This window comes from Microtus pennsylvanicus, chromosome 10 (genome assembly GCF_037038515.1).
Source record: "Microtus pennsylvanicus isolate mMicPen1 chromosome 10, mMicPen1.hap1, whole genome shotgun sequence".
NCBI classification, from domain to species: domain Eukaryota; kingdom Metazoa; phylum Chordata; class Mammalia; order Rodentia; family Cricetidae; genus Microtus; species Microtus pennsylvanicus.
In genome coordinates this window covers 31,288,717-31,315,345 of record NC_134588.1, presented here as the reverse complement: position 1 = coordinate 31,315,345, position 26,629 = coordinate 31,288,717, and the positions used below count along the sequence as shown (strand labels likewise).

The following is a 26,629-nucleotide window of genomic DNA, read 5'->3' as shown; positions in this document are numbered from 1 at the left end:
AATGGGTCCCTCCTGATGAACTCAGTGATGTTCCTGACCGAGCCAACTTTGATATAGAGCAGGGAAAACCCAGGTGGTGTACCAAGACTTTGAGGCACCTGGGTGAGGTGGTAGACTTCTGAGAACCCAGTACCCAAGAGTCTAATGTGCCAATTTGAGGCTAACCTGGGCTACATAGCAAAAACCTGACATTTGTTTTCCGAGAGACTGCTTTGGGGTTGGAAAGGCACGGTGCCAACGGCTGTGCTGTAGACAGTCACACTGCCGTGGGACTCGGTTTTTCTATCACAGCAGCTGCCACTTCCACCGCCTCATGGGAAAGAGGTTATCAGTAGAGCCCGATATCTGAACAGGGTCTCCATTTCTCCTGAGCCTGAATGCCTGCAGGCTCTGAGTCTTCAATCCACCAAGGCCAAATGGGCTGTGACCTGTCTCCCTCTTGGACCACTCTGTGTCTTTGTCTAAGTTTATTCCCATGATCCCTCATGCTGAGCCTCCCATCTCTCCAGGTCTGTAGGCTCAGCCTTTGCAGCATAGCTACCTTCCTGGGCTGGTCCAAACTCAAAGGGGTCTTCTCCAAGAATGATGTGTTCAGCATCCTCAGTGCTCTGGTAAGCCAGCAGCTGACTGATCCTTCTGCCCTGTGCCAGGGAGTTACCACCTATCCCCACCACCCCCATCCCCTGACCTTCAGCCATCTGGGTCAGTCTCCTCCCTGCAGCTGGTGGTGGCAGGAGCTAGCAGCGACAGTGCCTTGTGTTGGCCACCTGGTGGTGCTTCCTGCCCTCTTAGTGCCCCCTGTCTACCCTGGAGAGTTAGGCGCATGAATTGGTAATTCCAAGAGGAATACACTTTCTAATACAAAGGCAGGGCACTGCGCCCAGCTCCAGCTTGCAGAAAGGCTACCCGTGCAGAGGGGCCATCTTCATGGGGAGGAGTGGAAGAGGGTGATGCTGAGTCCCTTTTCTGTCTCCATGATTAAACACCATGAAGAGTTTATCTGAGCTTTCAGTTCGAGAGTGAGAGTCCATGGTGACAGAGGGAAGGTATGGTAACAGGACCAGGGATCTGAGGACCCCGATCTTGAGTTACAAGCAGGGAACAGAGAGAACAAATTCAAAATGGCACAAGTCTTTAAACGCTCAAAGCCTGCCCCCAGTGACACACTTCCAGCAAGGCCACAGCTCCTGAGCCTCCCCAACAGTGCCGTCAATTGCGGATCTAACATTCAAATGCCCGAGACTATGAGGGACAAGGAAACCTAGACCCCAGTAGAACTGAAGAATCACTATGTCAAGGGCTTTGTTATACATTGCTATTCCCGCAGCTTGGTCAATCTAGTAAGGCTTCAAGGAAGAGCCAAGGTTCCAGGAGTTGGGACACAGGAGAATTTATAAGATGTGGTTTTTGCAGTTGGCACGGCTTGCATTGCCCCTCCCATGTAGACTGTCTGAGAGGCAAGAAGATTGGCAGTGTGCCACTCCAGCTGTGCCATGTAATGCTGCTTCTTCCAGCTGCAGCAGGAAAGGAGCAAGGCGCTCTGGTTCCTGAAGCAGAGTGTGGCTCTCTTCAAGAGTCCGCAGGGCCCCATCCGCCAGGTCGCTGTGTGGTTTGCAGGTACGATGGCCCTCTGTCTTCTCGGGGCCACTGTCTACTTGAAGTTGGGTTGTTCAGATTGAGGGCTGGGTACGTAAGGCTCTAATTACAGGACCCATGATAATTACAGAGTCCCTGGTAATGACCCCATCTGTTCCCTTCCACCACAGGGGTTGGGTAGGGGTAACCTGTCTATAACAGAATGGGCCCACTCCTAAGAAACCAAGGCAGCATAGCCCCCAAAAGGGGGCACATCAGGCCTGTGTGTGGTCCCTAGTGGGTTCAAAGACAGGTGGACTCTACCTTCTGCCACTCAGAGGACTAGCATCCCTGAGGTGCAGTTTATCTGCATCTTCATCTGGCCTCTGCAGAATGGGAGAAGCAGTTTGGTTTCATGGAGCAAGTCCAACCCTGAGGCTGGTAACTGAGGCTGGGAAAGATAGACAAAAGGACAGGGTGGTGACTTTTACTGGGGAACTTATAGTTAGGGCCCACTTGCCCCCTTGGGAGGCCACTGAGTGCCTGTGTGCCCCTGTAGGTCAGATCATCCGGGTTCTCAACACGGCCGAGAAAGAGGAAATCAATGATGAATATATAGGTGAGTGACCACCCCATTGCCTACTGCGTGCATCTTTTAGGGGTGAGGATGCTTATCTGCCAGGCTGGTTCCTGGAATTCTCCCTAGGAAAGAGCTATCCTACCTTCTTCCCTAGAGTACCAGTGTCCCCAGCTCCTCCCCTCAAGAGTGGGAACTTTTGTGTCTCACTGTCCCTGAGACATGTCCCCTACACACTGTGTCTTTCTCTTCTATTCATGACAGAGTGCACCCCCCCCCCCGCACCAGTATGGCTCTGTCCTGGGCTGCAGTTCTGCTGCAGGGTGGGGGGGGGGTCAGAGAACTTCACATAGAATGGAGGAGGAAGGTAGAGATAGGGAGAGGCAAGTAGGACCAAAAAAGCAGCTGCCTTGTGTCTCCCTGAGCCAGGGGCTCTTGGGGGTCTTGATCGCAATGGACAGTGTGGACTTCTAGAAGACATCTTTGCTTATATTGTAAAAGTTGCCTGTTTTCCCTCTTCCTCCAAGCAGTGCCAGGGTCCTGCTGCCTCGCCTGGCCCTTTCCTCCGCTCACTGTACCACCCCCTGTATGATCTGTTACAGCCTTCAGGTACATGCAGAGAGACCCTGACCCCATAGTCAGCTGCCTTGCCGTCCAGACTATCTACATCCTCGAAGCCAAGGAGCCGGTAACTCCAGCTAAGACCCCTTCCTCCTGCCTCTGCATAAGGAGGTTCCTAAGGAGATACCACTGAGCCTGCATGCTAGGGTCCAAGATGAAGGCTTGCCACCAACACTGTGACAGCGGGCTACCTTCTGAGTCTTGCACTAGAAATGGTGTGTCCCTGTAGAACTCTGATAATAAAAAGAGAAAGCATTCATTTTTGTGCAGTTAGATATCAATCTGTGGTCACGAGCTGCTGTGTGTGTGTGTGTGTGTGGTCATCTGGGACAGGCTGGCTTCTCTGGTGCTGCTGCCCATGGCCACTCTTATTCAGTCACGTGATCTAAGCACTTTTCTTTGCATGCTGGGCATGAGACACATAAGGTAACTAGAATTCATTTGTACTAGCAGCTGTGTGTTTTGTTTTTATACAGGGTTTTGCCATGTGCCTGGGCTGGCCTCAAACTCGTATTCTCCTGCCTTTGCCGCCTGAATGCTGGGATTATGGGTGTGTATCGCCGTAACCAGCCCTTTTTAAAAAAAAAAAAAGATTTATTTATTTATTTATTACAGATAGTGTTTAGTAGGCATGAATTCCTGCACAGCAGAAGAGGACAACAGATCTCACAGATGGTTGTGAGCAACCAGGTGGTTGCTGGGAATTGAACTCAGGACCTCTGGAAGAGCAGTCAGTGCTCTTAACCTCTGAGTCATCTCTCCAGTCCCCCAGCTTTTTTTTTTTTTGAGGTACTGTCTTGCTACATACCCCAGGCTGCTTTTGAGTTCTCCTAGTGGCTGGGCAGTATTCTTGCTGGTAAACAGCAGTGTCCCCCTGGCTAGTTGACGCAGGAAAGTGATTTTTTTTTTTTTTGCTCACAGAGAGTGTGGTTAGCTCTGTAAGACCACTCTATAAAAGTAGCATACAGCTGCCCCTGGGCACCGCCCAAACCACAGCCCAGAAGTATCCTTCCCCTTGCGTATTAAGATCAGAGCTCTCTCTTTCTTGTTGAAATCAGTCTTACTGACATCAGCCCGACAGTGGGTCCTTGGGATGTTCTGGGTCCGTACAGGATCTTCTGTGGCTCCCATGGTCCCTCTCTCCTCACCATCCTTTCTCCTAAGTGACTTCAGTCACTGGGAAAAGCTTACAGGATAGCAACTTCCTAATACGAATGCAGGCTTCTTCAATGGCAGACTTGGACTTGGCTGGAGTCCTGGCTTCACAGGTCCACGCTTTGAAGTTCCAATTGGTCTCCTGAACACAAGCCTTCAGGGATCTGAGGTGCCCTCTCCTTTCGGGGCCTCCCTAGGCCCACATCTTCCTTGCATTATCTTGCAAGCTTACCTGCTTGCAAACAAGCCAAGGATGGCATTAAAGGTCCTGCTAATTTCTTCAGCAGCCAGGAGGCTTTTCTCACAGTTCCTGGCTCATCATTAGCTGCCCCCAGTTACCATGGGAAGCCTTCTGGGCTAACCACTTTATCCATAGGAGTATATACCCTGTGTATAAATAGAAATACTAAGACTCACTGACACTGATAGCTCCTTCCTTGCCCCCAAAGGATAAATGTGCCTTCACAAGCAAGGACAAATAGTATATCTTATATTAAAAATAAAATCAAACACAACAATCAGTAACAGCTGTTTGGGAAAAAACCTCCTCAGGACTGGGTGTTCCCACGTGTTGCTGCTTTCATTCACTTGAGTCAAACCAAGATATAGGTATAAAAGAGCGGGTTCCTGGAGCTCTTCTGTCCTGCTATCTCCTCAGCTAGTTCTGATGGCCTCTCTGGGCCTCGGTTCCCTCTGTGTATAAAATGAGGGATTTGGGAAAATATGTCTCTTGAGGTGCCTCCGGGCTTAGACAATGAATGGCATCAGCTTCTTAAGAGGGACTTAGTGGCTAGTGTCTGCTGCACAGACACGATGACCCAAGTCCATCCTCCCAGGACCCACAGAAGAGAGCAGAGTGTGGGGGTGCACGCACGTAACCCAAGCCCCGGGGCTGGCTGACCAGACTGAATCAGAACGCTCTCAACTCAGTGAGACCTATCTCAAAAAATAAGGGGGAGGCCAGGTATGGTGGCACTCGGGAAGGACAGGCAGGCACAGCTCTGTGGGCTCAAGGCCAGCCTGGTCTACACAGTGAGTTCCAGGCTAGACAGGACTACATGGTGAGATCCCCATCTCAAGAAATCAGAAACCAATAAAATACAAATAAGTAAGTAAGCAAGGTGGAATGTGATTGAGGAAGACATCTGGCGTCACACAGGCATGGGTACCTGCACACTAATGTGTAGGACAAACACGTGTACACACACAATTAAAATTATTAACTTTTTTTGTGATGGGGCTTCTCTGCATAGCCCTGGCTGTCCTCAAACTTACTCTGTAGACCAGGCTGGCCTCAAACTCAGGGATCAACCTGCCTCTGCCTTCCAGGTGCTGGGAGTAAAGGCGTACACCACAGTCTGCAGACTTTAAATAAACTTTTAGAAAGTCCAGCCAGTGTTCTTGACTGGCCATCATCTCTCTAGTCCCCTGTATTTAAGAATCTCTTAACTTTGGGCCCATGGCCAAGACTATTGATGTTCCCACAGGGTGACCTGAATTTTGCAAATCATTGCTGCCAACCCTCTGGGGGATGAAGGGAGGAGTTAGCGCAAGCAGGAAGCTACAGAACCCCCTCTCAGTTTCATCTATGTGCCCAGCCCAGTGGCAGTTGGCCACACCCAGTTGTCACAACACACAATGGGCTGAGTCTGTCTGTGGAGTAGTAGAATAGGATCTTATGTAAAACATGCGCTTTGGGGAGCAAGGGTGAGGCAGGAGGCTGGCATGGGGTGGAGCTCAATTGCCTAGCCAAAATCAATGATCTTCAGGAAGCCAACCCGTTCTCCAAGGCAGAAGGCTCTGTGCCTGCCCCATAGGCTGGGGACACGGGGCAGGAATGGTCACTGTGTTTCCCTTTGTGGCTAAGAGTCCCCTCCCACTAGTTCCTCTGCTGGAAGAGAAGAAGCCTCTTCTGAATTCCTCCCCACCCCCCAAACTCCGGCTCGCTGGGTCACTATGAGCAACAGGGACTTGTGTGGGTTCAGAAACCACTTGGTTTTCCTTTTGGGAAACAAAGCAACAAAAGTTGATCTTGGCTTCCTGGCTGTATAGGAGGCTTCCTAATCATAGATGGCATTAAGGAGTGGGCCAGACACACCGGAGTGTACAGAGAGACAGACAGATGACAACACAGAATGGCTGGGAGGGTAAATCAGTGGCAGGTCACATGCTTAGCATGCACAAGATGCTGGGTTCCATTCCAAGGGTGGTGGAGAAGACAGCGTCCCGAAGACTGGAAAACACCGACCTAGTAACAGCATCATGACCATCGCGGAGCTGGTTTGTTATATGAGCTTTTCAGTATGTGTACATTTCTGTCTTCTCTCCGTAAGTGGCAACGAAACAAAATATGTCCAGCCCATGCCACACACAGGGAGTCCCGAGTCCTAAGGAAGGCTTGCAATATGTGAGTGACGGAAAGTGGGTGCTTTGGTGGTGCAGGCTGATCGAAGCCCAGCCCTGTCCTGGTGAGTCTCTCCATCCTGTGAATGTCCTCATTTCATAAAGAGGCCTTCACCTAATACCAGGGATGATCTAGCAAAGAATGCCCCCAACAGTAAGGACCTCAGTACTGGGTGTTCAGTCAGTGCTGGTGTCTGTTCTTGACCACCTGTACCTGCCTGGAACCCTGCAGGCCATAGAGGGCGGGGAGAAGAGAACATACTCCATCATAGAGCATTGTTCTCCCATGGGGCCCAGTTACAAAAGCCAGCCTCATATACCTACCCATAAACAACCTCCCACCCCTAAGAAAGCACCAGCAGCCACAGGTCAACAGCCACTGGCAACACCTCTCAGACAATGGTCATTTGAGTTTTATTTATCTTAGAACACACATATCCAATTCCAGAACAGAAATGTACAACATGAGGCTTAAATAACTTTCATATCCTATGTACAGTCATCGGAAGAGGTACAAAGCATATACACACCTTGAGCTACCATGTCACGGGAGAGCGCATGAGCCAAGAGAGACCCCGCAGCTTGGGTAGGGGCAGCGGCTGGAAGAGCTGGGGGCAGGGCGGGGCACCAAGACGTCAGTGGTCTTTTCTGACTTTCAGCAGTACCGACTTTCCACTGTTTGACAAAGCCTTGAGGACACAGGATTGAAGGAGGAAGGAGGAGGCAAAGGAAGTCAGGTGGGTGCTGGAGATGAAGAGGGGTGGGCACCGGGGACGGAACAAAGATGTCAAAGAAACAGAACTTGCCCTGCAGAGTCTCTTGCACTTAAGGAGCAGTGAAGAGCCAGGAGTCAGGAGGGGACGGCTGGGCTCAGGAAGGCTCAGTGGAGCCATTGGCCATTCTTCTAAGCAGCAAGCAGTTTCCAACTTGAAAGGACAAAGGGACGGATGCCACAGGTTTGGGCCACATGACAGGATGGAATTCACCGCTCCTGCAGGGCAGGTTCTGCCCACACAGACCAACCAGGCTCAGCCAAGGGTGTGTGGCTGCACGCAGCCCAGAATCCAGGGGAGGTCCCCAGGAACTAGCAGGGTAGAACATAATGCCCCAATTTCACAGCAGCTTTCTGCCTGCACCTCCACCATGATGAACAGCATGAGAATGCCCCCGGGAGACAGCATCCTCCCTGCGTGTGTGCATTTGTGCTTTAACCTGCCCTTTGTCCAAGCCTGCAGCTGGGGCGAGGGTGGGAGGCATCTTCCAGATCCATAGCTGTCCCTTTTCAAGTAGCTGATGGTGGCACTCTGACCACATCAAGGGCTGGGCTGGGTCAGCCTCTCATTCTTTGCCTTCTCCCCCTCCTTGGCAGGCTTTCGAGGCTGATTCAGGCACAGCCTTCCAGGACCTGGCCGCTGTGGGATCAAGTCTCTCCAACAAGTGCAAACACTGAACTGGTTAATACTGGAATGGGTCCTGACCCAGGATTGTGCAGAGAAGGCCCAAGTTCCATCCAGATGGAAGCCAATCAGCTTCGGAAGCATGGACGTGGACATTAGTTCAGGAGATGGGAGCCTGGGTCCAGGCTCTTCAGGCTCAGCATGGTGGGGTACAGCTATACGTGGGTTTTTATAGGTCTGGGGTATGGGGGTCTAGGGAGGGGCCCACAGCATACAGATATGGCCTGGGCCTCAAGTCTTAGGATGGGCACAAGAAGTGATATAAGTCCCAAAAGCACATGGGTTAGTCAGCCACAGGCATGGGCATCCCTAGTCTAACTTAAGACTCAGCCCATCTGCGAAAAGCCTCTTGGACCCATGTTTGCCTATATTGTCTACCCCGAGACCTGCTTTGTGCTCAAATCACAACCAGTTTGTGCTTCCAACACGTAGGACGCTTGTGCAATGAGTGGAGCTAGGGGCCTGCCCCTGACTGTGTGCCTTGGACACCCCAAAAGAGTGGGAAGGGACACCAACATTCCCAGAACACAGCTCAGAATGACTCGGGGACAATGCGCTTAGAGCTCCAAAGGATTTCAAGTTTAGTCAATGACACTCGCTGGGACAGCATAGCAGCCCCGCCATGAGGTAGTGACCCATCAGAAATGGCGGAAGGGGCAATGACGGTGAGCACCTCTCGCGGGGCTGTAAGACCACACGCTTTGTACAAGAACTGGCCTTGCAGCTAGCTATACAGTACGGCACCCCAGGCTGGGGCAGCCCAGCCCATGGGGTCAGATAAGTCTCATGTGTTTCTGGAGTTTGTAAACACTCATGCAGATGGGTTCTGGGTTTTCTTACAGGACGTAAGGTCTAGGCTTTCCATTCAGGCGGAGAGGGGTGGAGGAGAAGACGTGGTCACTTCTGAGAGCTAAGGCAGTTTCTTAGCATGTTCAGGATGAGCAGAGGAAGGAGGATCTCTTGTCATTGCAGACAGGCTGTCTAGGTTCCAGCTGACCCGCTTTCCAGGTGTATCGTTCTGAATATCCACGTTCCCAGACTTAACACCATGTCCGACAGGGGCCACCAACAGGCGGGATAATCTTAGTCTCCGATACAGCTCCGGGATGGCTCAGAGAGGGTCTGTCCTCAGCAGGGACTCTCCCATTGCAGGGCCACATGGACAGGTACCAGTGTACCCGGCCACAGAGAGAGAAGAGCCAAATGCAGATGTGCTACGCTAACTATCCAAAGTCCTCAAGTCACCATGTCCTCTGAACAGAGCTGGGGTTCACGGCTCCCCGAACGAGGCCAGGAAGCATGAGATCAGTGAAGCAATGGAGTAAGTATGGACCAGTTTAAGGGCAGGGGAAGCCAGGGGTGAGGGATGGAGTGACCCCTCTCAAGGTCTAGACTTATAAATTCGGAGTTGTTCCTATAGGGGGCGCCAGACACAGATTACACCTCATCCTTCAGCTGAGTCCACAGCCCCGTGGGAGAAGCAAGGAAGGAGAGTGAGCCTCCTCCTGCTAATTTAAAAGGGAGGGCCTTTGGCCCAGGCTGGTTTTAAGGCTTGAAAATCCGTTTCTAGAATAACTAAAGGAAAAGAAGCAGTGGGGGCTTCCTGTCCCCATGAGGGCTGAAACATAATTAGCTGGGGGATTAGGTTAGTAGCCTTACTACCCAAGCCACTACCTAGTGGACAGTCTACCAATCTGGACCACATAGGACTCTAGGGAGCATGGGTTCCCTGGTCTTGGGCTGCTGGTCTTGGGTGGACTCTCTGACCTTCGGGGTCTGTGGGCACGAGGCCCATAAGGAAAAGACACATGTGGGCTGCAGGCATGGCTGGTATAAGGCTGCCCAGCATGATGCCAGGCCTCAGGATGGAGGAAGGCACTGCGGCATCAGGCGGCCTAGAGACCTGGACTATTCTAGAAGGTTTGCCGGGGTGGAGCAGAGCTGGGGCAAAGGCCAGAGCTGCAAAGGGTGGAAGAGGCCTTTCCCTCCTCTGCCCACCGAGCAGAGGGTGGGGCAGGGGGCTGGAGCACTAAAGAGAAGACTCCCCCACCCCGAGTGCAGGGGAGAAGATGGGAAGAAACTTCAAGTCAGTTTCCAGGAGGCAACAACAAAACATAAAAATAAAAAACAATAAGTTAGATTAACTGCAGTATTGCTGACCTTCTCCCCAGAGGAATTGTCCAAGCAGCTCCACCGCACCCTCAGCAGAGGATGCCCCAAGGAATGACTGGGCCCCACTGAGGTGGGTGGTTGGTGGCCATAGGGTTTTAGGGTCAGCTGCAGAACTCAGCTGCTTACATCTGGTTTCCATGGTTACCTGAGAACTACCTTGGTGGGCTCAGAGGCAGATGCAGTGGCTCCAGAGGTGGGGCTGGGAGACATGGAAGAGGCTAGCTCACTGGAGGATAAATGGACAGGAGGGCAGGAGGACTTCTTCTCCCTCCCAGTGCCACCCTGGGCTGAGGGCCCGGAGGAAGGGCAGGGCTGCCTCAGCAGAAGACAGTGTGACCTGTTGTGGGCAGGGCAAGGAACTGGGCGGGGAAGGGATCGTGCCCTTTGGCTTCACAGCTTACTCCCTCCCCGGCCTCTCCTTTCTCAGGAGGCAGGGGAGGGACAGAGGGGCCAGTGAGAGGAAGCAGAGCAAGAGAAGGGCCACACCCTCTGTCCTCAGTGCACCTGGCTGGTCTGCTCAGGTCAGGCGACAGCTTCCCTTCCATGCCGTGTGGACTGCCAGGTCCGAGGGTCTAGCCGCCCTCAGTCCAAACTTCAAGGGTGGGCCACCGGTAGCCGTCGCATGCTCCAGAACTTCACTGTCAGGTCACTGGGGAGGACAGAGTGAGGATGCTCAGCCATTGACGTGAGCCCAGCCGGCTGCCCCCAAAAGTAAAGGCTGGGCAGACTCCCCACCTCCCTCGTGTATGGCTGGGCTAAGGCAAACACTGCTCAGGAGCAGTGGGCACTGATGCACAGGGAAGGGTCTGGGCAAAGGGAGGGCCCAGGACATGGTCTCCAAGACCCTGCAGGACTGGCGTCCTGGGCTTTCTTGTTGTTTTGTTTTGTCCAGGCCTCAATGCCTCCCCCTCTGCTCTCCGCTACCTAGGGTTCTGTCCCACTGCTCATGCTTGCAAGATGGGCTGTTGGTGCAATCTGTTGGGCCAGGCAGGGCATGTAGGGAGAATAAGAAGGTCAAGAGTAAAACAGTCTCATACCGTGAAGAAGCAGCTCAGATCGAGGTGGGGAAAGACAGGAAAAGGCAAGAGGGAAGAATGAGAGAGGAAAGGGGAGGGCTGGAGAGGGGTCAGGGCAGGGTGGTGGCGCGGCCCTTTATGGCCAGGACTCGGCGAGGAAGGCAGGGGGTGAGTCCAGGGACGTAATTCCACAGCTTTACCCGGCAGTCACTATGGGGGGAGAGGTAGAGAGGCAGAGAGGAGAGGTAGGAAGAGATGGGAGGGGAGAGAAGGAGCATGGTGGGGACAAGGAGAGAAAAGAAGAAACCGGGCTGAGTAGTGCCCCTGGGGCTGAGGACCTGGCACTGCCTGACGGGGTGGGGGCAGAGCTGCAGCTAAAGAAGCAGAGGTTTAAAAGTGGTAGGGCAAACCTTAGCTCCTGCATGGGTGAGAGAGAAAGAGAGATTGGGACTGCTGGGAGGACAAGTCCTAGCCCAGGGCCCAGGGGCTCCCTGATCCCTTGTCTAGTGCAGCACCCAGGATATTGGGAGCTTGGTGCTCAGTGAAGATGAACAGGAGGTTTAGAGAGGAGGGCTCTGTGGGGTTCTGCTGGGTGAATCTGGGAAGAGGGAGGGGAACAAGAGGCCCTCCTGCCCGGCACCCACCTGGAGGCCGTGAAGATGTGCTTGCTGTTGGTGCAGATGGCGTTGATGGGGCTGTCGTGGCCCTTGATCTCACCAATGGGTGTGAAGTTGTCCACATTCCAGACCTTGATGAAGCCTGCCCGACAGGCGCTCAACAGCATGGGCCGGCCAGGAACATAGGCCAGGGCACATACCCAGTCCTTGTGAGCATTGGGGATTTGCTGTGGGAGGGTCAGGGCTAATAAGGTGTAGAGAAGGGAGGGGGCCTGCTCCAAGGTCCCAGGAACACACACATCCCTCTGGCTAGCAGTGGAAGGATGCTACCTGGCTCCTGGCATCTACAGCTATTAGATGGACAGACCCCACATTCCCAGGCTGAGCTAAGTTGTGCTAGAGGATTCAAAGGCCCAGACGGGTCCTTCTGCACAGTTCCCACATTCAGACTTCTGAATCTGCTCTGCTGGAAAAGTCTTCAGCCTCCAGAGGAGCCAGGCTAAAGTCAAGTGCTTCACATTCAAACTAGAAGCTAGGACACAGGACCGGGTGCTTCACATTCAAACTAGAAGCTAGGGCTTGGTGGGGAGCAGGGGTCAGAGGGTCCCAATGGAACCAACACAGACTGCAGGGAGAGGAGGGCAGGGACGGCAGGGAAGATGGCAGACAGCAGGCAGTCTTGGAGGAGCCCTGCTAAGGTCTGCCTGGGGCCTCGCCCTGGACCATCCCACCCCTCCCCTCCCGAACCTGAATGAGCTCCTGCTGTTCCAGGTCCCACTTCTTGATGCCGTTGTCCCTGGAGCCACTGAACAGTATGTCTCCTTGGATGGCCAGGCATTCGATACCGTCATAGTGAGGGGGCTCAAAGTTGTGGGTTGGGCCGATGGTGCCCATCACACAGTCGCCCAGCTGGAACATCTGCAGAGGAGGAGGGCAGAGCCCAGAGAGGGGCCTGTTTGGGGCAGGCTTTGAGCACTGTTGGAAGAACACTGCCATAGTCTCAACCCCTCCATCTCCCTTTCATCCACAAAGTGTCCAACTATATCATAGAGAGCAAACCAAATTGCATATTTTGTATTTTTTCCTACTTATTTTTTTTAAATAATTTATTTTAACTTTATTTTATGTGCATTGGTGAAAAGGTGTCAATTCCCATGTGGGTACTGGGAATTGAACCCAGGTCCTCTGGAAGAGCAGCCAGTGCTCTTAACCGCTGAGCCATCTCTCCAGTCCCCCTACTTATCATTTTAATTGTTGCATCATACCCCATTCAGAGGCTCTACCTGCAATCCTTACACATTTAGGTTGCTAATTTTTCACGATTTACAGAATAATTCTATGCCCTTGACTGATCATACACATCTTCTTGTTTTCTCTGAGATGCTCTCTCCAGCAGCAATTCCCAGAAGTCTCCCTGTTTTTTATATGTTCCCCACGTAACAGAGGGTAAAGGTGGAATAGGCGGAAATAGTGAGAACAGCATCGTTCAGGTGGCTCCAGTCAGACCCCAGCTAGTGTGAAGGCGGTTATAGGTACCTTCACATAGTGGTCCTTGGAGCCAGTCACCACGAGGTCATGCTGGTTCGAAGTCTGGGTGACTGTCAGGCACATCACTGTGCCAATGTGGCCGGTCAGTTTGCCGATGGGCTGGAACCTACAGTGGGGAGAGGCCCAACCAGGGATAGTCAGTTGGAGGGGCAACTAGGTTAGAGCAGGGGGATAGAAATAATCTGGCCTGGAATAGACACAGATTACTTTCTCCCTTTCAAAGCAAGATCAAGGACCAAGGTCAGAGACAGTGGGCAAGCGCACAGATTGGGGAACCGGAGGCACAGTTGAGGTCCAGCCCACACCAGAGTGATCCACTTTGCTGAGGCCTGTGGACCTTCCCTGGGCCTATTCTCCTGACATCTCACTGACCTGTTAAGCTCCCAGATCCGGACAGCATTGCCAGAGGCCACATACAGCATGGTGCCTGAGGGGCTGAGGGCCATCTGGTTGATCTGATGCTCGCCCTGGGCACTGGTGATGGCACGCGTGGATGTGGCTATGCAAGCATCTCCTGAGATCACCTGGCCTGAGGACCTACTCAGAGAAAAGAGAGCAAAGCCAGAGGTCACAAGAGGCTATTCACGCAGGCCGGAAAAACAAACTTCACTCGGACCAGCTGGGAAAAGTCACTTCTTCCAGGATGTCTTCTCTATGAAGGCTGAACAGCCTCCCCTGGAAGCTGGACCAAAGGCCCAGCTACACTCTAGCCAACATGTCTCTATGACCCGTTGTGTGCGTGGGCAGTTTGCACAGACTGTAGGAGTCAAGGGGCTTTGAACCTGGGCCATGTAGAAATCACTTAACTTCTCCATGCCTCAGTTTCTCCATCCATTTGTGTACGACCCCTCCCCCAGACTTCATTAAAAAAAATAGCTTTAGATCCACAGCAAAACTGAGTGGAAAGTAGTTTTCCCATCTACCTCTTTCCCTCCCAAAAGAGCCATGATCAACACCCCACACCCCAGCCTTTGCTGGCGGACCTACAATGGATATACACCCAGGCTCATGACACATAGTGGGGCTCATTCTAGGCGGTCTACATTCTATAGGGCCAGTCAAATGTGTGGCATTCTCTGTGGCTACTGCATCGTGCTGAGTAAGTCTGCAGCCCTAAATATCCCTGTGTTGGCTTTTCAAGTATCAGACTAATCAATCTGTGGCTTCTAATGCACACATAAGGATAAAACCTGACTTCTGGAGAGTCTGTGTCCCTGCTGAGGACAATGGTGGGTGGCTCATCTGTGAAGCTGGCTGGCCTTGGAGGCTGCTGCCTCCTGCTGGTGTTTCGGATTCCTAGGGCTATGTGCAGTCTATCTCAAACCGTTGATCTTGGAGGACTGAGACCAAGGTAGGGAGGGGCCAGGCAGGTCAAAGGCTCACTAACCCACTATTCAGAAACTGTCTCCTAAACCTTGTCCTCTGGAGTCAAAGTCACTCTATGGGCCAGTAAGGGCCTTTGTGCCCATCTAGTCAGGCTGTGACATGATGTGTGCTCACCTACACAGGGAAGCGCTTTTCTCAAACCAGCCCCGTGAAGCAGGAGGTAGTGAGGCACTCACGTGAGGGTCCGAATGCACTTGGCTGAGTCCCGGATGTCCCACACTTTGATGTAGGAGCTGGACACAGAGAACACCAGCCCGGAATGGCTGCAGTATTTGATAGAAACCACGTTGTTGGGGTGACCCTTGAGAGCTGCGATCTCCTGCCCTGTTACCAGGTTCCACATCTTGCAGCTACGGTCTGCCAGAGACAGGGAAACAACTATGGAGAGGAGCTGACATCAAGAGCCAGGAAGCTCCCCCAAAGGAGGGGGGGGTCCCTCTTGGTAGGGACAGACATCTCAGAACTCTGAGAGAGAAGCATGCAAGCACGTGTAATCTCATAAAAAAAAAGATAAAAAAAAATCAGGAGACAGAAAAGGGGCTGAGAACTTTAAGTAACAGTGAGTTCTCTGGTCCTTGCTGAGGTGTCTGGGCTGAAAGAAAATTGCTACAAATCCACTACTTATTACATGACCAAGTAGCAAGCAAACATGGGGAAACTTAGAACCAATCAAACACAGCTCAGTGGACAGCTATCCCTTTCCCGTGTGGATAAATGTATGTGTGTCATAGATACGTATACATATATCCGTATGTGCACACACAGGCCCCTATTATGCATGCATGCTACAAATTTGTTCTTTCTTCTGGTCAAGTCTTTAACTTTTTTGTTGTAATCAGTTGTAGGACTGTGAACCCCTGCTGCTGAGACCAGAGGTACTGACAGACAGATGCAGCGGCAGAGATGACGTGGGTGCTGGGTAATATCAGGGAGGAATTGGTGGTATCAGAGAGTGGAGATGCTGGACTTCAGAAAAGCATCCCAAAATGTCTAAAGGAGGAGGTGGGCAGGGAGAGCCGGCGGGATCATGTGGGAGGGTAGGCTCAGTCAGGAGTGTACTGACTGAGACCCTGAGCCAAGGCAAAAGACAAGCGGCAAGCTCTCCGCATAGCCTCAACCCTTGGGGGGAGCTGTACACTGCCTTCACAGCCCGCTCTGGAAAAGGAACGTGCAGTGGTGGGTGAGAGAACGTAGCCCCACTGGCCCCTCAAGTCTCCACGCACCTTTAGAGCCCGTGAAAAGCAACTCATCGGTGGCATCCAGGCAGAGGATAGGCTTGGTGTGGCCCTCGGCCATGGAGACACACTGCAATGGGGCCGTCCGTGCTCCCTTTGCTCCGCCAATGGGGGTGATGACGCCCCTTCCCAGAAGAGAGGGAAAGAGGATGTGCCAATCAGCCAAGGGGATCGTGGCCAGGCTGACCGAGGCGCACATGACAGAGGGGTCTGGGCTGAGAGGGGACAGTGAATAATGAGAGGTTCAGGGACTGCTGGCAAAACTCCACCAAGGTCTGGGAGCCAGAAAGAGCTGCGGTTGCCATCCTCAGACTGCCGGAGAAGTCCATGCCAGGCACGCTGGAAGGAACAGGATCGGGAGAGGCTAGCTAACTTGAAGCCAGCGATAGGTATGCAGCCAGCCCTGCTGGGGCAGGACGGAGGCCCAAGTGCTAGCACTGGCCTCTGTAGCGCCTATGAGTCTACATGCTTCTTCGGCGATCAAAACTGGGGGCAGGCGAGAGGAAGGATGTGCATACAGGTTGTCACACTCCCCAGACTTCATTTACCAGCCAGTGATCTAGGGCTGGCAGTAGTGAGGCAGACGGGCTCACAGAGCCACATGAGTTGGGCCAGCATGGTCAGACCTGTGCTGGTCATTTACAAAGGGATAAATCAGGGCTGGGCACACACCTGTTATCCCAGCACTTGGTAAGCTCAAGCCGGAGACGGCTGTGAGTGTGCTGCCAGACCGGTTTATATAAGGAGCTCAAGGCCAGCCTGGCACATATAGGACAACCTGTCAAACACAAGCAAACCAGCCAACAAACAAAAAATCCCCTATCCAAAGGGATAGGTCAGGGGACTGCAGCCCAGCAGGGGGCTGGGATGCCTGAACCTCTCTGGAGCAAGCCTGCCTGGGCCTGGAATGGTACCTGCTTGTCCTGCACAATACCCTGGGAGCAGGAACAAGGACGAGGCAAGGAAGTATGAGAGTTTTGCTATATCTACCTTTTGGGGTTCTGGGGGTGATTTTGTCTTTCTCAGGAAGGTCTTTAATGATGAGACCCAGCTAGGTGGCATCAAAAACCACATTCTAGCTCTTTAAAGAGAACGCTGCTGCGGACAGTGGCACAATGGCTGGGGGTGGAGTCACTGAGATGACTGACATGCCACTTGTAGCATTTTTGCACGGTCTTGCAGACTTGCCTTGGCCAGGTGCAACACCAGGACACTAGTCACACATGCCCACATGCCAGAAAAGCGCATGCATAAATAGCTCCCTACTTTCGCTGCCAGCTTGTGGTGCCAGTTTGGGCTGAGTTAGGCCAAGACCGCCATGAAAGTGTATCGAAAGGAGTCGGTGATCTAAAAGGCTGGTATGTTACTAGTAGTATCTATTGGCAAGACCTCATTGCTCAGGCTAAATCAGTGGTGCTAACCATGGTATGGCAGAATATGGTAAGCAGAGAGCATGCCTGGAGAGCTAGGGGGAGCTCTTGGCCTTTGTATAAGAGCCTTCTGCTGGCCAGGGTCCTAAGCCTTACCCCTCGCTATGAGGGCTCTGTGCTCAGTAGGCTCGAGGGACCAGCCTCTGGTCGTCCTGTGGGCTGAAGGGTAATAGACACCCACAAGCTGTGTGCTAAGAGATACAGCAGGGCACTGCCCTCCCCCCCCCGGGTGCCCCTCAGAGCTGAAGTTTGCAAGACTCACCCGCCAACACAAGCTAAGTTACAAGAACCGCAAGCACAGCCACCAAAGCTAAAGACACTCGATAAAGACTAGCAGGCTCACAAGGTCCTCGCGGTACCTCTGCTTCCACTCCAGTCCAGCCCAGGCTTCCATGTCCCTCCCCACCTTGCCTGGGGCAGGAGGGAGAAGAGAACGGCCAGCCACAAGCAGCTGCACCCTCCCCGACCACAAGCCCTTAGCTCTAGCCAGGCATGGCATAGTCTGAGGCCACGGGGTCACCATGAGAGGAAGGAACCATGGGGCAAGAAGAGGTCTCAGGAGGGCCATGGATGTAGAAGAGGCGGGGGGGTTAGGAGAGGAGGGGCAGCATGCTGAGGACAGGGGGTACAGGCAGGAGGGGCTGGTGAAGCATGAGGCAAAGACAGAAAGAGAGAGCAAGAAAGGGAATCAAACATGAGAGACATTCTGTGTGTACCTCAGGACCTCCGACAAAGAGGAGTCGCTGTCATCAGACCTGGGAAGGGCAGAAAATTAGCTGGATTAGGGGAGAGAGGAAAACACACATAGGGATGGCGGTAGCAGCAGCGGCAGCAGCAACAACAGCAGGGAGGTCAGAGGGCGGTTATTCTCTTCAGGGAAGGCAGAGAGAGGCAGGGGAAGAGGGCCTTCGGGGAGGATGGTGGGGTTAGGGTGGGGACAGACTGTCCTGGGAGCTGGGAGAGTCCCCCAGCAGCGAACCACCAGGGGGTCTCTCAGCTAGCAGGGTAGGGGTGAGGAGAGGGCCATAGGAGGTGTGGGAGGCCAGCCCACTCTTGGGGAGATGGTTCCAGGGCTCTTTGCTAGTTCCAAGCTCTCTGGTTGGCCCACTGTGTAAGCTGGGGCCGGCTGTACCACCCCAGCAATGCTTAAGCCTGTCCAAGGACACAAGAAGGCCCTCGCTGCTCTTTTCCTCCCTCAGACCATATCTAGAAGTTAACTCTGTGTTGTGTGTAGGTCCCAAGACTGGAGCACTGAATAGGACCAAAGCCTGTAAACTAGGCTAGGACGGGCAGAGTCCTACTCCAATCTGTGGGGAGTAGGAGAGGACAAAGTGGATGTAGTGGCACATGCCTGTATCCTTAGCGCTTAGGAGAGTAAATCAGAAGGATACCCTCGTGGAGATGACTCAGTCTAGATACATGGCAAGACCCTGTCTCAAAAGCAAAACAAAGAAATAAATAATAAACCAAATGACCAATCAAGTCAATTGCATGGCACTGGGGAGAGGTGAATCAGGATGGGCGGCCCAGGCATAGCCACAGCTTCTTTAGTAGGAGCTGAGATGAAGTAAGCTTGGGCAAGAACAGTATCCAGGATGCTGACCTGCTGGGTCTGCCCCGCGTGGGTTTAGCACCTAGGGAGCAGTGTTTTGAACCAGAAGGGGAGGTTGCTGTGAGAGGGTGGGCAGAGCAGGAATCACACACAAAGGGCAGGCAGTCTATAATCTGGGGCTCCCCTGAAAGTCACAACATCATTGCTCTTTATGGCAGGAAAGCTTTCAGGAGGAAAGAAGGGAGCCCTTTGGGTAACTATAGAGCCGAAGATGTCCAGAAATGAAACCATGAATGATGGGGTCCCCCTGAAGGCAAAAGTCCCATTGTCAGGGTTAGCTAGAGTCAGCAGTCCCAGATTCTGGGCCTCCTTCTAGGCAAAGGCCCCTGGACTCTGCTTTGGACCACATTCTTATGCAAATCAGGGAAGACAAACAATTCTTGGGCTGGTTGACAGTTCCTATGGAATCATGCATGTACAGCAGACCGCGAAGCAAGGTTGAGCACCGTTTGAATACAGGGATGTCTGTGAACAGAATGACCCTATAGCAATGATGGCCTAACCACAGGAGCTATGAACACAGGTGGAGCTGAGCCCACCACGTGGAGATGACTCAGAGGTCTCTGTCCACTGGGCAAATGCTCAAGGATTACCGGGGCCTTATGTAAAGCTTTTGCAATCAGTAGCTGGAGCTTTAAGAAAGGGCTGCAGAGAACAGCAAAGACAGAAGCAGTTGGAAGGGGCATTCTAGAATACCCTCTGGTACGCTTGCCCCATGGCTACTACTTCTGACTGTCCCACCCTAGGGATGTAACCTCCTCCATCTTTTCCTTTCCTGGCAGCCCAGCACTCTTGGGGGAAAGGAGAGACCCTTGATGAATACAGAAAAGTTGAAGAATATCAAGGGCCTCATGACTTAGAGGAGCTGAAACAGACTGGCTGGAGTCTACCCGGTTGACCAGCCCCACAGGCTTCCCCTCCCAGCCTCAGTGCCCTGCTTGGCTCTCCTCAGGCCTGCTCTTACTTGTCCAGTGCTGACCCCTGGCTCTGATTGCTGGTGAGACGAGAGAAGACGTTGCGGTCATTGCGGGGCCGAGTGGGAGGTGAGGATGGAGGTGTGAATCCCATGTCTGTGGATCTGGTAAATGAGAACAGGAGTCATCAGTGACCACACCCTTATCCACAAGTCCACCCAGTATTGGGTTTCCAGCTTCTGTCCCACCCCATGAAGCCCCAGGGGACAGGGCCTGTTGTGTAGTGACCTCAGAACTCCTTCCCTAGCCAAGAGCCTAGATGATGCTTTTTTCTATTTAATTAATTAATTAATTTTTATGTATGAGTGCTCTCGTGTACACTTCCAAGCCATAAGAGCATTTGATCCCATAATAGATGGTTGTGAGCCACCATGTGGTTGTAGTTGCTGGAAATTGAATTCAGGTCCTCTGGAAGAGCGCCAGTGCTCTTAACCGCTGAGCCATCTCTCCAGCCCTAGATGATGCTTTTTAAATATTTATCTTATTTTTTGTGCGTGGGTGTTCTGCTGGCATTTATATCGGTATTACAATGTGTGTGCAGTGCCAGCAGAGGGCATCGGACACCCTAGAACTGGAGTTACGGGTGGTTGTGAACCCCTGTGGGAGCTGGGAGTTGAACCCAGGTCCTCTGGAAGAACAGCCAGTACTCTTAAACATGGAGCCAACGTCTCTCCAGCCCCTAGATGCTTAAATCACACCCTCATGGTGTAGCTGGAGTTTCATCTACTGTTTGAAGTTTGTTTCTAATCCCACAATCAATGCTCCTAGTCATTCTCTGGGTGGTTATCAGACTTACATGGGGTAGTGGAAGCTTTGTATAATTTTGTGTGTGTGCTTCCAGCTGAGGCTGTTCCCACCCTGATCCTGGAAACAAGTGTCCTAGGGACGCTCCAGTTACTGCCTTTGTTTATTAGAGCATTTTTGTGTTTCTTAGTGATGGTTTTGATTTGTTTGTTTTGACACATGAGCTCACTATGTAGCGCTGTCTGGCCTGGAACAAACTATATAGACCAGAGTGGCCTTGGCTTTGCAAGACTTTGACCTGGCCTCTGTCTGGATGCTAAGATTACAAGTGTCGGCTACCACGTCCAATTATATGGAGATTTTGGTTCCTGAAACAGTTCCAAACACACTGCAACAGTCCTCTCCAACACTGCTAAGCTTTAGAAAGCTGAGAAAGATCAGACAAGCTTCGTTGGGGCCTGGGTTACAGTGCCATGGTTGAGCTCAATACTGTCAATTTGTATACAGTAACTCAGGTCTTTCTTTAAACAAGGTGATGCAGACATCATTGGAGACACAGTCAGTTCCTCATGGGAACCTGGCTCTCCATATGGAGGGAATATTCCCTAAGAGCAGTTCTGGCTCTGATTTACCGACTCGTTGTTCAGAACAATCTCCAGAAGCTGAACCATGAGAACTGACAGTTCCTTCAAGGAAGAGTCTGTGACCTCGGTGGCCTGTCTATTCCCCTCTTTGGAAAGCCACCATTACACTCTCCTCCCTTTGGATTAGCATCCTGAATTCAGCTTAGTCCTCAGACTGACTTCAGTGTGTTCTCTGAGTTCACAGATGAAGGCTGTTAGGCTGTACGTATAGCAATATCCTCTCAACTCCTCTCAACCAAGGCCACTTGCAAGCCAGAGCTATGGGCAAAGAGGGAAGACTGGGGTCTGGAGCAGGCTCTTCTCCTGCCTCTCATAGGTTGCTATGATCACGCTGAGCCCAGACGCCTCACCATTTAGCTGTGAAGATGGAGTATATGACCATGGTGCCATAAAGGGCTGCACTAGCAAGTGTATGTGATGATCCACAGAGAAGACGCTCAGAGCCATTCATGCCCCTGAGGACCGGACAGTGACTTGTGCAGATTCTAGAATGTATTTTCTCACCTGATAGGCTGCCCCCGGTCATAAGACTTTCTTCGGGTCAGAGGGGATGTGTCCGTGGCACCTCGAGACTGCCGAGGGCTAGAAAAGAAGGATCCAGTGAATCCAAGACCTAATTTTCTGCCCACGTTGACCCATGACCCGGATCCCCCTCCTTACAAAGTACTGCCTCGGGTGGGCAGGCTGACAGTACGTGAGACCTTGTCCCGGTAGTAGGGGTCTCTGATAGAGAAGCCCACTCCATCCTCTTTGATCTCGACGAGGGAGGCCAGGGACTTGGTGATGTTCTTGGTGGAACTATCCAGCGGGGGTCCCAGGCATTCCGCAGACACAGCCTTCATTTGGGCAGATAGCTTAGGCTCACCCTAGGAAAGGAAGGATGAGTAGGCCAATGTGCCCAACTGATGGACCATAAAAGGAAAGTAAGACCTGGGCCTGATGACACAGCCCCCACTATTCCAAGTACAGGGGAGGCTGAGATTCTAACTAAAAGAGCTAAGAACAGAAGATCTAGTTCAGTGTGGGCTTACCCTCCAGTATGGAAGCAAACACATGAGAAGTGGGTAAATCCTGAGGAAAATGATATTGCCTGGCCTGAGGGAGATTTGCTGATGGAAGCCCTTAGACTATGCAAACCACAGAGTATCCATCAGACTGACCTAATCAGATCATTCCAGGACGAGGCATAACTCACTGCTCAGTCTGCAGTTCCCTACAGCCAACTTTAATAAGTCTTGAGTGCTGGTTCATTCTTATCACTAATCTGTCAATCTATCACCATTAAGAAAACTTTCTCACTGTTGACTTCCATGCGGTTGAACAAATACTGCAGGGAAAATAACTAGGGATCTAGACCTGGCGTTGACCCAGAGTCTTGGGTGGGAGGGAGACGCTCTGTAAAGCAGGGTCTCTGGGTATAGTGATCTCACTAGGTAGAGAAGACACAGGCTGTCAGCGGGTCTAGTCATTTCTCCCACGGTGAAAAGAATAGGCTGCCTGGTCTACATAGCAAATTCTAGGTTGGTTCCCCCACCCCCCAGCCAGTTCCAGGCACGATCCTTCTTGGCAACTCCATTTCTTCTATGGTCAAAACTGAGTTAGGGCTGGAGGCCTGGAACTACGGTCATGGGGATCAGAATGTAAGGACTTTGCCCTACTAAACCTACAGCCTCATTTCCAACAGGACTTACCTTGAACTTGAAGTCATCATGGCTGGTGGAGCCTTTCATGGTGAATGATTGGGAAAAGCTGAGGAAGAAAGCAAGGAAGTTTAGGATCATGATAGTTATACTGTATCTCTCTAGGACCTAGCCATATCAGTCCCAAAGAGCCTGCAAATCCAAGCTTAGCCCTGGGGTCCTATGGGACCCCTCTTCCATCCCCAGGTGCATGCTGGAAGGCTGCTGCCTCCCTGCTTGAAAACTCACCTTCCTTCAGAGAACTCGGAGACTTCCTCGTCTGTGCTGGCATAGCCATTCTCTGAGGGGGTGGGGGAAGAAAGGAGGAAGGTGGGTGAGAGACCCCATCAGAGTACGCGGAAAGAGGACGAGCCTTTCTCCAGCATCTCTTCACCCGCTAGATCAGACCAAGACTTCTGAGGGAGTTCTGAGGCAGGGGAGTTTGGGGAGCTGGAAAGCCCTCTCCACAATGAAGCTTTACCCTGCTGCACATTGTAGAGGAGGGCCTGCAGCTCGGGGTGTGCCTCGGCCTTCTCACGCAAAGCGTCCAGGAGCAGGTGGTTCTGCGAGGAGCCCGTCATGTCTGTTTGTCTCAGCCGTCCTTCCAGCAGCCGGATCTGGGCTTCCTTCTGGGCCACCTGTAGACCCTGGGGCCAAAGAACAAGGTCAGGTGTACTCCTCCTGGCCTACGGTTGCTGCTGTAGCCCTTCACACACACACACACACATACACACACACACACACACACACACATACATACACACACACACACACATTAGTGAAGGCCACTCTAGCATATACTCCGTTATGGGTGGACTTACAATTCCTCATTCAATGCAGAAGTCCCAACCTCTGTTACCTTAAAATGTGAATGTACTTGGAGACAGGTCCTTTAGAGTGGGAACCAGGATAATATGAGGTCATAGGTGTGGTCCCTAATACAGTATGACTGGTGTCCTTATAATAATAGATCATTACAAGCCACACAGAGGAAGGATCATGTGGAGACTCAGGAAGAAACAATGGCCATGGAGAGAGGCTTCAGAAAAACCACCCGGCTAACACTGGGATCTTAGGCTTAGGAAATCTCTGTTGTACCAGCCACCCCGTCTGTGACATTTTGTCATGGTACCTCAGCACACTGATACAGCCCCCTAAGACAGAATGCAACACCGAGAAGCCACTGGGGGGTCTGGCTAAGAGTTGGGCAGGATGGCCTCTCAACCTCTTTCCAGTTAACTATATGGACACTAGCTGGCGTCTGTCCCAAGACTCAGGCTCTAGGACAGGAAGAAACACATTCTCCGGTCACTGAGGAGAGAGGCCCAATGACTCCCTGTGTTCTGGTAGGTCAAGGGTGGAATGTAATTTTTGCTTCCTGTTCCTCAATCCCTAATGTACACGCATTTTCCCCTCTGCCTCCAACAGACCCAAGCCCGGTCCTGCTGTGGACGGGCCTGGCCACCTATAACTGAAGCCAAGCCCATACGTGCAGCAATGCAGCATTCTGTGCAGCCAGCTGCAAGCCTTGTATTGTCAGTGTTCCGGTTTTATAGCCGTAGAACCTGAGGTCTGCAGGTTCAGTTGCTTGTCCCAGCCTGTAAATGACGCAGGTGGGAAGGAGCCAAACCCGTGGGCTTCACCACCAGGGTACACAATGCATGCCCAGTTCTAGGGGAGCTGCCAGCTCACCTTGTCAATGGATGCCTTGAGGAAGTTGTCTAGGAGTAGGCGGGCTTCAGCTAGCGAGCAGGAGCTAATGACCACGGAGGTATCTGTTGAGTCCAGCTCCTCCTTTTTGAGACCAAAAAGCAGAAACACCCATCACACAGGACTGCCAAGCCCACTCATTGCTACCACCCCACCCAGCCAGACTGTCCTGCCGGTACCTTGGTTTCCTCCAGCTGCATGATGGTGGCTTGGCAGTCAGTGATGCTGTCATTGATGTAGTCAATGTTAGCTGCCAACACTTCGATCTCCTCAGCCAGCTCCTGTAGCCCCTTCTCCTCCTCGGGGCTCTCAGCCTGCAGCCGCTCCCGCTTCCTCCGCAGAGCCTCCTGTAGGAGGAATAGCTCCTCCCTTTTCTGTGGGGATGGGGAAGGAGATAGTGATGGAGGAGACATCTCACACCTAGGCAAGCCCTGCCCACAGCTCCTACACCAAGCCACCCATCTGTCTGGGATCATCCAGAGGTCAGATCGGGCATGAGGAGCAGAGGTGGAGACGAGAAAGAGTGAGGAGCCAGAGAAATAGCAAGTGACTGGACAGATGGAAAGCGGGGTGGGAGAGATGAGAAAGGAGGTCCCACCTTTATGAGCCGCTCCATGTCAGCTTCCAGGTTGACAATGGTCATCCTCTGCATGACAATGTCGATGATCCTCCGCTCCAGGGACTGCCACTTGAGTCTTGCCGCCTTACTGAAGCTTTGGCTGGCCCCCTTCTTCTGGAACTTTTTCCTGGGAGGCAGAGGCAAAGGGGCTTTGGCTGACTGCTCTGAACCTCTGAAGCTCTACTGAGCTCCTACACAGATTCTGAAGCAGACAGCCCAGGCACCAGAGCACTTCCTGGACTTTCCCACTCCCGTCCTGCTCACAGGTGCTGCTCACACTGCTCACCTGGCTGGGCGGGTGCCATTGACAGCAGCCGCGGGGTGGTCCCCCAGGAAGTGGTTGATCTTCCGGTTCCACTGGCGCACTATACTAGAGACAGAGCGAGCTCCCGACTCAGCCTCAGACGAGGTAGTACTGGCAGACACCTCGGCCCCAGAATCCAAATTGGGGGGCTTGGATCCTACACGCCCAGCCACTCGCTCAGACATAGGCTTTGCCAAGCGCCTAAGTGCAGAGACCTGGGCAAAGTGAGGATAAGAAGAGGGGACCCGGTGAGCAAGGAAGAATGGGGGTTAAGAAGAGGGGACCGAGTGAGCAAGGAAGACTCTCAGAGGGACAAAAAGAGAGGACCCAGTAAGCAAGGAAGACTAGGGGATGAGAAGAGGGAACCCAGTGAGCAAGGAAGACTGGGGGATGAGAAGAGGGAACCTAGTGAGCAAGGAAGACTGGGGGATGAGAAGAGGGGACCTAGTGAGCAAGGAAGACTGGGGGATGAGAAGAGGGGACCCTGTGAGTAAGGAAGACTGGGGGATGAGAAGAGGGAACCTAGTGAGCAAGGAAGACTGGGGGATGAGAAGAGGGGACCCTGTGAGTAAGGAAGACTGGGGGGACAAGAAGAGGGGACCCAGTGAGCAAGGAAGACTGGGGGATGAGGAGAGGGGACCCAGTGAACAAGGAAGACTGGAACTTCAGGAAAGCCTGGTTTGGGCGTTGGGAGAACAGGGGCAGCTCTGTATAGGCCTGAGCTTGGGGCTGTAGAGGGATAAGAAGTCTGTGATGTAGAATAAACACAAGAGATGCTCGTTCTCTCTCTCTCCTATTTTTTCACTCTCATGCTCTAGAAGGTGTATACACATGTGCACACCTGGGTGTGCCTGTGCACACGTCCCCAAGCACATGGAGACCAGAGGCGGACTCTGAGTGTCTTGCTCTATTTCTCCCCCTGTGTTTGCAGGCAGTGTCTGTCAATGAACCCAGGGCTCTCCAGTAAGCTAGACTGGCTGGCCAGCAAGCTCTGAGATCCACCTGTCTCCACATGCCAGTTTTTATGTGGGTGCCGGGGATTAACGCACAGGTCCTCAGGCCTAGATGGTGAGTAATTTACTGACTGGGTCATCTTTCTAGCCCTCCCTTTTCTCTCTCTCTCTCTCTTTTTTTTTTTTGCTTTTCGAGAT

General features: G+C 52.4%; 2 protein-coding genes across 9 annotated transcripts in view; one reads left to right on the top strand and one right to left on the bottom strand.

The window, feature by feature from the left end:
* Positions 1–2,906, top strand: part of LOC142858110 (maestro heat-like repeat-containing protein family member 7) — a 32,925-nt gene extending 30,019 nt beyond the window's left edge. Inside the window, exons 20-23 of the mRNA XM_075987330.1 lie at positions 510–611; positions 1,515–1,617; positions 2,135–2,194; positions 2,755–2,906. Coding sequence (XP_075843445.1) covers positions 510–611; positions 1,515–1,617; positions 2,135–2,194; positions 2,755–2,906 — 417 coding nt within the window. The remainder of the gene's footprint in view (positions 1–509; positions 612–1,514; positions 1,618–2,134; positions 2,195–2,754) is intronic.
* Positions 2,907–6,723: 3,817 nt separating this feature from the next.
* Kif21b (kinesin family member 21B) overlaps positions 6,724–26,629 on the bottom strand; it is a 47,680-nt gene continuing 27,774 nt past the window's right edge. For 2 of the 8 annotated variants that reach the window (XM_075988088.1, XM_075988089.1), the window contains exons 18-36: positions 25,461–25,693; positions 25,154–25,301; positions 24,735–24,929; positions 24,538–24,639; positions 23,327–23,492; positions 23,095–23,146; positions 22,858–22,915; positions 21,827–22,032; positions 21,671–21,748; positions 19,769–19,882; positions 17,909–17,947; positions 15,751–15,887; positions 14,704–14,884; positions 13,514–13,678; positions 13,130–13,247; positions 12,341–12,511; positions 11,621–11,820; positions 10,998–11,186; positions 6,724–10,609 (exon numbers count right to left, since the gene is read on the bottom strand). In XM_075988088.1, coding sequence (XP_075844203.1) covers positions 11,087–11,186; positions 11,621–11,820; positions 12,341–12,511; positions 13,130–13,247; positions 13,514–13,678; positions 14,704–14,884; positions 15,751–15,887; positions 17,909–17,947; positions 19,769–19,882; positions 21,671–21,748; positions 21,827–22,032; positions 22,858–22,915; positions 23,095–23,146; positions 23,327–23,492; positions 24,538–24,639; positions 24,735–24,929; positions 25,154–25,301; positions 25,461–25,693 — 2,463 coding nt within the window. In that variant the 3' untranslated portion in view covers positions 6,724–10,609; positions 10,998–11,086. The remainder of the gene's footprint in view (positions 10,610–10,997; positions 11,187–11,620; positions 11,821–12,340; positions 12,512–13,129; positions 13,248–13,513; positions 13,679–14,703; positions 14,885–15,750; positions 15,888–17,908; positions 17,948–19,768; positions 19,883–21,670; positions 21,749–21,826; positions 22,033–22,857; positions 22,916–23,094; positions 23,147–23,326; positions 23,493–24,537; positions 24,640–24,734; positions 24,930–25,153; positions 25,302–25,460; positions 25,694–26,629) is intronic. The other 6 variants (XM_075988092.1, XM_075988093.1, XM_075988090.1 and 3 more) reach the window with 3 other exon arrangements.